General features: G+C 36.2%; 1 protein-coding gene across 1 annotated transcript; it reads right to left on the minus strand.

The window, feature by feature from the left end:
* Positions 1–3,962: 3,962 nt before the first annotated feature.
* LOC106935783 (uncharacterized) lies at positions 3,963–6,371 on the minus strand. Its single transcript, XM_015016452.1, has 2 exons — positions 5,403–6,371; positions 3,963–5,019 (listed from the first exon to the last, which is right to left on the minus strand). Exons 1-2 carry the CDS (start codon positions 5,426–5,428, stop codon positions 4,053–4,055), a joined length of 993 nt encoding a protein of 330 aa, XP_014871938.1. The 5' UTR covers positions 5,429–6,371; the 3' UTR covers positions 3,963–4,052.
* Positions 6,372–9,378: the final 3,007 nt, after the last annotated feature.

The raw sequence follows: 9,378 nt of genomic DNA on the forward strand, positions 1-9,378 counted from the left end.
ATAATAAAATAATAGTCAGTGCAAAGTAGCCTACAAATTCTTTGGTGGGGGGCAGTGAGGGACCTGGATAAAGGCTAGAGGGGCACTGGCCTAACAGGGGTTGAGAAAAAGTGTTTTAGAAACTGTACAGTACTCACTATTTAGATGCAGAGAGACTCCTATTATTGCAACCCAGAAAAGGAATTAGAACGAACTTACAATCCAGAAAAAATTCTTCCAGAACAGGAACATTTAGTTTTTATTATTACTTAGAAATTGTGGAATACTCATTACTTTTACAAATTTAGAGCATACTTAGAAAGTCCAGAGAATACTTAAACTTACCTAGCATCCCAGAAGTCCAGAGATTACTTACTTACACTTATTTAGCAACCCAGAACCTAGAATCCAGAAAAACTACCTTAGCAACTACTTTAGACCCCTATTCTTCCAACCAAGAAAAGGAATTAGACCAGAGGATACCTACTTATCTACCAACCATGAACAGGGGTATCTAGTTTATTTACTTTGGATCAACATTATTAGCTTTTTCTTCTTTTCCTCTTTCTTTTGGTTTGTTATTTTGTTTGTATTTCCTTTTAAGTCCTGCAAAGCATTTTGTATTGCCTTGTTGCTGAAAATGTGCTTTATAAATAAAATTACTTTTACCATTAAAAAGAACTATGAATAAATAGAACTATTGAATTCTAAAATTCACAAAGGTGCAATTTTATCAGTGATAGGAAATTTTATTTTCATTCTCTGTTTTTGTAAGGTTCTCAGTTTAGTCAAATTTGATTTTTGTGTTTATGCAAATATTTTTTCCAGGTGGTTTTATTTATAAAATCTGCTCTAATTTCTGTCAGAAAATATTGTTCAATAGAAATTCATACTATTCGCTTAGTCTTACATAAAAGAATGGCATGGGGAAAAACTGTTAATAATTAACTAAGTGTTAAACTTGGCAAGATGTTTATGAATGTGTTTTTTGGGCATTTATCAACAAATCCTCAATTCACTTAGATCTGAAATAACTGTGTGTGAGGTTATCGCACTCATAAGTCACATAAACCAGACAATGTCCCCATATATTGCATAAAAATTACCAAAATGTAGGCATAGCTAAAAATTCAATAGATTAATGTTTTGCTGGAAGCAATACACAAAAAGCATTTGATTCTCAGGCCTCTAGAATCTTTGGAAAGTCACATACCCATTTGTTCCATTTTTGACATGCATCCTAATAGTTCATAAAACACTATGTGTGTGTGTGTGTGTGGTCAGGCAGAGCAGTATATATCATCATTTAATAATGGCACAGGTGCTGGAACATGTACAGTCGACAAAGATGAATGGGGTTCTTAAATCCCAGAATCTGCTGCTGTGTGACGCCTCTGTCTCTGTCTTTTTCTTCCTACATGATATTGGAGTCTACAGTTAGTGAGCTGAAGCATCTGGGGTCCACTGGGGCCAGCAAAGAAAAGAGCTGAGCTATAGGGGCCAAGTCTTTGATTTTGCTGTCATGGCTGCTTATAGTGATTAATGTCTGGACTTTGGGGCCACTCTGTGTAATTATGGGACCTACAAGCTCTCATTTCTCTAATACTGTGAATTTAAATCTTTGGAAATAAAAGACAGACATTTTATCCTATGTAAGGAGAAAAACATGTAGTCTGCTGTTTAACAGGTGACTACATTTGAACAGCCAACAACCAAAATGGATTACAGAATGTTATCAGAGTGTTGCTCCATTCTGTCCTAAGATTTCTGCTTCTGTTTGCTTTTTTACCTGTTTTGTTTGATCATTAGATTTTTGAATGCTTTAAAGGAAGAGGACTGATTAAAATTAACAGCAGAGCAATGGGTTTCAGCTAGGCAATGACAACCTTTATTCCCCTGGAATGTGAAGGGCCCTCTCACGCCCTTCACATTGATTGTAAGAATGACTGCTACTGGAGATACTTGATTTATGTTTTTCCTCTAGTATTCTGCATTCATCAGAGGAAGGAGGGGTATTAGTAGAATATTAGTATTAGATTACATTTAGCAGAACTTATTGTCCTCCAGCTCTACTAAGCTATTGGCTTCTCTCAACATCTTTGACACAGACTCCCTCAGCACACAGTGCTTGGATCTTGTTGTTGACCAATAGGAGAGAAGCTTCCCTACTCCTCACCCTCCTCCCATTACCTTCATTACTTTACCTGACTGAAACTTTGCCCACTTGGCTCCTTTCCCTTCCCTTTTCTTTTTTTAACTCATATAAAGAGTCAAAAGGAAACAGAAAAGAACACAATAGCAACAAAAAAATTAAAGACTTTATTCTCTAACTCATTGAGAATTGATGAAAATAAAATCAATAATTAATAATCATAATGAAATTGGTATTGCAAAGTTTTTAGGAATTCCTATCCCTATTTATGACTCTTATAAGTTACTAATTTTAAGACAGATGAGTATATGTGATTCTCATATTCATGTGTTCTTTGTGACAGGATGAGCTGGATGATACTGCCCAGGTTTGGAATGCACACTCCATCAGGCCATCAAACAACAGAAATGTCCCCAGTGGTCGACCCAATGTGATGTATGCATTACCTGAGCTCTACAGGACAAGAGACTTTCTTTGCCTTGTTGAAGAGGAACATGTTGAAGTATGCAAAAATGAGTGCATTTCTCGACTGACCAAACCATGTGATCCAGATGTCTTTGACCTCTGCAACATCCTTATGGCAGAGTCCCATCTGACCTTACCCACAGACGCTTACCAGGCTTTGAACTTGTATATGCATCTAAGAGAGGCAATCATTGCATCACTTTAAAATGTGCTGACTGCAAGCAAGAACATTTTTCAGCACCTTTACAAGCCCACTTAGAATGGCATGCAGATGTAAACAAACTGTGTTTCTTTTCTTTCAAAAGTATTTCATTATGTTCTCTAGAAGGGACAATGAAGAAATATATTAGTTAATTTGAATTTCATGAACTGTCAGTTTATTCAACTGCTTCCAACCATTTTCTAAATATGCAATATCTGTTTCAGATCAAAATAAACTGTGAAAGCAAATACTTACTTGTCAAACAAAGATAAACATAAAAGGAAAAGAAGGGTATTTAGTATAAATAATATTTATCTGAAAATGTAATTCTGTGATCAAAACAAAATGCTTCTTTTAAGTGATAAACTCTGTCCTGCCATTCTATTTTTAAAATAAATGTTGCATTAATTAACTTTTTAAAATTTGAAATGCTATAAAGAAAGGAAAAGTATTTGAAACAATCAACATGATACAAAGCAAAATGCATATTTCTTGCCTCTGAAGTTAATAAGGGTTGTAAACACAATTATGAACTTTTTAAAAAATCTGTAAAAACATCTAAAAGCTTAAACAGTAAACCTTACTGAAAGAACAAACTCTGCTTAAAGCAACATTGCACAGAGGCTACATCAACAGATCTGTCTTGTAGTACAGCATCTTGAAAGAAAATGAGAACACATTTCTGTTTAATTACAAAAAAAGGGGTTAGAATATGATAAAATCAAAGGAGCACTTCTTCATACATTGAAAAACAAAATCTTAACAAGTAATTCTGGTCTAGTTTCTAGTGAAAATATCCTATTACACTTAAAATAAGACAAATTAACTTAAAAGTAACTTTTCAGCAACACATAGTTTTAAGTAAGTAATTCTTTAATATTGATGAGAAAGTACTTGCTCTATTGGCAGATAAATTAACTTATAGGAAAAATATCTTGTTATAAGTTAAATAATCTTCCAATATAAACAGTACTTTTTGATCAATATTAAGGAATTATTTACTTAAAACAAGATCTTAAAATCTTGCGGAAAAGTAATTTTTACATTAATTTGTATTATTCACAAGGTATCTTTGAAAATAAATACAATTGAAATGTAAAGTAACAAAAACATACAGCCAAACCATGAAAACATAAAATCAATTGCTATATGACTGAATGCATTAAATATTTAAATATGAAATTTAGAAAAAAAAAACTGCATTCAAAATTTCCAACCAAAACAAAAAGGTGCTGTAAATACCTCCCATCAACTTCAAATTATGTCCATTTCAAAGTAATTACTGAAGAGGATGTTGTCGAACTCTGTGCGAAAGTCTGGGTAAGAACTATAAGTGCAAGGAAGTTCTAGGGTCGCTCCACAGGTGCGAGCAACAGGCCTTCTGTTAAGCCCGGTTTCAGTGTTGAAACAAATGAGAATTTTGTCAACACAGATTACAGAAGAGCCGGTGCAGAAACGCAGTATTTTTTCGGCCTTGTCTTCATCAGCATTTTTTACAAAACGTTGAAGGTGGTTAAAGGTTGTCTGTTCTCTCTGGGACAGTGTCACATTTGCTGATTCAAACAGCTGTAACAGTCTTTTACCTGAGGCCTTCTTTTTTTCATACAAAGACAACAGACTTTTCTTGTCAGCAAGTTCCACTTGTACACATGCCATGGATGTGGAGAAGCAATCCAATATATACTTTGGCTCTTGAAGAATTGCCTTGTGAGCCATGGTTTCAATGGCCTGCTGAATGTTCTCATTGGGAGGCAGGAAGTGGGACCCCATCCTTGTGAAGAGGTCTAGCAAGTCCTCTTCATCACCTTGATCCATGGTGCTCTGTAGAGCCTTCTCAACAGCTGATCTCTCTACTAGAGGGAGGTAGTTGAGAAATGATGGGATCACTACATCATCATCCACTGATTCAATTCCATGAACACAAGCTAAAATGAAAGCTTTCGATAGCCTCACTGGAATGACTCCATGGTCTAGAAATCCTTTGACCCAAATGTGTCCAATGGCTTGCCATTCAGACTCACAAAAGTCAGGCCTCAACCTGGGAACTCGTTCTGTTTCACCCTTACACTGTTCCAAAAACTGCTCCCAAAATGCAGTGTAAACCTCCCTTGATACCCCAGCATCATCGATTGCTCTTTCATTCACAAACTCCATTTTTAAAGTCTGATTCAAAATGTTGTTTTCCATAAACACAGCCAAAAGATCTTCCACAACCTTGTTCCTGCGAATTGACACATGTAGATGGTTTGCTAGATTTTCTGAGTTACCAGCTGAAACAGATTGGGGCAGTAGACTGCTTGAACTTGGGCGCCGATTTATGTTTTCGCATCCACCTGAATAATGTGCAGTTGCGCCACTGGACAAAGTTGTACAGTATTGTAATATATAAAGTTATGTTTGATTACAGCACACAACACAAGTGTTAAACTATTCATACCTTGGCCTTAAGATAGATATTTATTTCACAGTTGATTAAAAATACATCACAAAAAAACTATGTAAATTCTACCAAATAATATGTTACTATTTTACCTCAATTCAAATGTCACATATCACTTCTATAAGTATCTAAATCGTATCACGCCAAAGCGTTTCTGATCTTACCTGTACAACTTCTTCAGTGTTGTCATAATTTTGTATTACAACGACTATGTCACTGTCATCATCCAATCCAGGTCCTCTTCAGGATTCCATACAACCGTGTCTCCCTCATCCATGTGTGGAACAGATCCAGAATTTTCAGAGCTGAAGGGCTGGGGCTGCCGAGGTGTGGATCCAGAATGAGGTGGATCTGTGAAATCAACAACTCCAGAACGGTTGTAGGTAGAGTCTAGGTGATTCAAAGTTTGATCATCACAATCACTTAAATCCTCCATTTCACCAAAAGATCCTTTTCTAGCTGTTGGGGTTGAATCCATGTCATTTGGTTGTTCAGGACTTTAACAATCTTCTTCAGATGAATACTGAACTGTTTCTTCTTTCTTTGTGCAAATGTAAAACCTTAGAAGCTTCAGCTTGTTTTTTTCATAAAGATTTCCGACTGTTTCATCTAAAGAAATCCGATTTTTTTGGAAGTCACAAACTTCAAAAAGAAAGTCTTCAATTACCCCTTTGGTGGAGGTCCCATTTGGAAAAAAAAGCTCATTTCGCATTTCAAGAATTTCAGAAACAGTTGTACTTTTATCCACTGTTGCATGCCTCGTTCCTCCACCATTTCTTGTTCTCACTTGTTGGTATTCATCAATGTGAAAATGAAGCCACCCAATTTCAATTTTTCTCGAAGTCCTCCCTGCTGACTTACTTCTTTCTCTTGCCATCTCCACCCCTTGCATTTGGAACAAACCAGATGTGCTACAAACAGCTCTTTTGGTCCTAGATCTCATTTTCCGTGCTCCAATTTTATCTCTTAAGTTCTGGAGAAGAGTATCTTTTTCTGCAATAAGTGTACTTTGCTGACAAAAAGACAGAACTGCTATTCTGTCACCATATGAAGTGATGTAATTGGTCATCTGTTCGTCTGTCATTATAGACAGCACAGCCTTGTCCACCTGGAGACATAAAAAAATAATTAGAATAAAGACATCCACATCTTTATATATATATATATATATATAGTAATAGTTGTATTTCAGAAAGCCATGCGAAGACTTCTTGTGTAGCACTATCGCTGCTAGTTATGGGTCGCATAATTTGTTGTGCCGTTGCCATAGTAACCCCCTTTTTTGAAGATAAATTGCAGAATGTGTCGTCAAACTTTAACAGATAAAACAAGTTTTTCTTGATAAAATACAAAGCGGTTCTTACCTAAGGCTATCAAACGTAGTTTTTCACTGAGCGGATATTTATCAAACAATGTTTTATGCGATTATATTTACCTTGTCTCTTTGCATGTGCATGATATCCTCCTCTGGGACATCTCTGGACCGCAGAAAATGATATAAGTCGTCCTCCATAATCAATGTAGACACACTCCCCCACGTTTACCGCATAAAAACATGCCTTTCCCCCCAAAAAAAGTAACTCGCGATTTTTCAGAAATGTCGCGGGATCTCGAGATAATAAGTCGGGATAATAAGTCGGGATCTCGAGATAATAAGTCGGGATCTCGAGATAATAAGTCGGGATCTCGAGATAATAAGTCGGGATCTNTAGAAATCCTTTGACCCAAATGTGTCCAATGGCTTGCCATTCAGACTCACAAAAGTCAGGCCTCAACCTGGGAACTCGCTCTGTTTCACCCTCACACTGTTCCAAAAACTGCTCCCAAAATGCAGTGTAAACCTCCCTTGATACCCCAGCATCATCGATTGCTCTTTCATTCACAAACTCCATTTTTAAAGTCTGATTCCAAAGGTTGTTTTCCATAAACACAGCCAAAAGATCTTCCACAACCTTGATCCTGCGAATTGACACATGTAGATGGTTTGCTAGATTTTCTGAGTTACCAGCTGAAACAGATTGGGGCAGTAGACCGCTTGAACTTGGGTGAGAATCTTCGGGTGGAATCAAGCCAGAGTCCTGGGTAAAAGATAAAGCAATAACCATTATTAACAACACAGATACAAATATAAGATTTCTACAAACAGATTGGACATTTGTTTGTTAATATTCTCTTCATTACTATGTTATGATTACCAAGCTAATTTGTAGAACTTTGGAAGATCTGGTGGAACACTAACCCTTCTGCTTAATCCATACTTTAATACTTTCATATGATTTTTTTTAATTAAATAGAAAATACCAATTCAATTAAATGAAAAATATATATTCAATTCAATAAAAAAATATGTATTCAATTCAAAAGATGTAATAATTGCATGACCTTTAAAAAAAAGGTGGTACTGAGTTGTTCATTACAGAGGAGAAAATGAGCTCTGGGTTGTATTGACTGTGTCCATTTCACCTGGCCAGTTTGTCCTGCCTCCATATTACTGGTTTGCATTTGTGATGAGAAGAGACTCCTGGCTGACGGCAACAGTATCGGGGAACCGTGTCCAAAGGGACTGCTGAGATCGTCCTGAATGACAAAGTTGTACAGTATTGTAATATATAAAGTTATGTTTGATTACAGCACACAACACAAGTGTTAAACTATTCATACCTTTGCCTTAAGATAGATATTTATTTCACAGTTGATTAAAAATACATCACAAAAAAACTATGTAAATTCTACCAAATAATATGTTACTATTTTACCTCAATTCAAATGTCACATATCACTTCTATAAGTATCTAAATCGTATCACGCCAAAGTGTTTCTGATCTTACCTGTACAACTTCTTCAGTGTTGTCATAATTTAGTGTTACAACGACTATGTCACTGTCATCATCCAATCCAATTAGGTCCTCTTCAGGATTCCATACAACCGTGTCTCCCTCATCCATGTGTGGAACAGATCCAGAATTTTCAGAGCTGAAGGGCTGGGGCTGCCGAGGTGTGGATCCAGAATGAGGTGGATCTGTAAAATCAACAACTCCAGAATGGTTGTAGGAAGAGTCTAGGTGATTCAAAGTTTGATCATCACAATCACTTAAATCCTCCATTTCACCAAAAGATCCTTTTCTAGCTGTTGGGGTTGAATCCATGTCATTTGGTTGTTCAGGACTTTAACAATCTTCTTCAGATGAATACTGAACTGTTTCTTCTTTCTTTGTGCAAATGTAAAACCTTAGAAGCTTCAGCTTGTTTTTTTCATAAAGATTTCCGACTGTTTCATCTAAAGAAATCCGATTTTTTTGGAAGTCACAAACTTCAAAAAGAAAGTCTTCAATTACCCCTTTGGTGGAGGTCCCATTTGGAAAAAAAAGCTCATTTCGCATTTCAAGAATTTCAGAAACAGTTGTACTTTTATCCACTGTTGCATGCCTCGTTCCTCCACCATTTCTTGTTCTCACTTGTTGGTATTCATCAATGTGAAAATGAAGCCACCCAATTTCAATTTTTCTCGAAGTCCTCCCTGCTGCCTTACTTCTTCCTCTTGCCATCTCCACCCCTTGCATTTGGAACAAACCAGATGTGCTACAAACAGCTCTTTTGGTCCTAGATCTCATTTTCCGTGCTCCAATTTTATCTCTTAAGTTCTGGAGAAGAGTATCTTTTTCTGCAATAAGTGTACTTTGCTGACAAAAAGACAGAACTGCTATTCTGTCACCATATGAAGTGATGTAATTGGTCATCTGTTCGTCTGTCATTATAGACAGCACAGCCTTGTCCACCTGGAGACATAAAAAATAAAAAAATAATTAGAATAAAGACATCCACATCTTTATATATATATATATATATATAGTAATAGTTGTATTTCAGAAAGCCATGCGAAGACTTCTTGTGTAGCACTATCGCTGCTAGTTATGGGTCGCATAATTTGTTGTGCCGTTGCCATAGTAACCCCCTTTTTTTGAAGACAAATTGTAGAATGTGTGGTCAAACTTTAACAGATAAAACAAGTTTTTCTTGATAAAATACAAAGCGGTTCTTACCTAAGGCTATCAAACGTAGTTTTTCACTGAGCGGATATTTATCAAACAATGTTTTATGCGATTATATTTACCTTGTCTCTTTGCATGTGCATGATATCCT

Source organism: Poecilia latipinna, unplaced genomic scaffold (assembly GCF_001443285.1).
Source record: "Poecilia latipinna isolate Pla-1442-1.1 unplaced genomic scaffold, P_latipinna-1.0 Scaffold2022, whole genome shotgun sequence".
In the NCBI taxonomy this organism is placed as follows: domain Eukaryota; kingdom Metazoa; phylum Chordata; class Actinopteri; order Cyprinodontiformes; family Poeciliidae; genus Poecilia; species Poecilia latipinna.

Excerpts from the sequence above, each read along its gene's own strand:
- LOC106935783 (XM_015016452.1), bottom strand. The coding sequence starts at position 5,428 with ATGACAACACTGAAGAAGTTGTACAG. Across the intron at positions 5,020-5,402 it reads ACACTGAAGAAGTTGTACAG|GAACAAGGTTGTGGAAGATC; the intron begins GTAAGATCAGAA and ends GTCAATTCGCAG.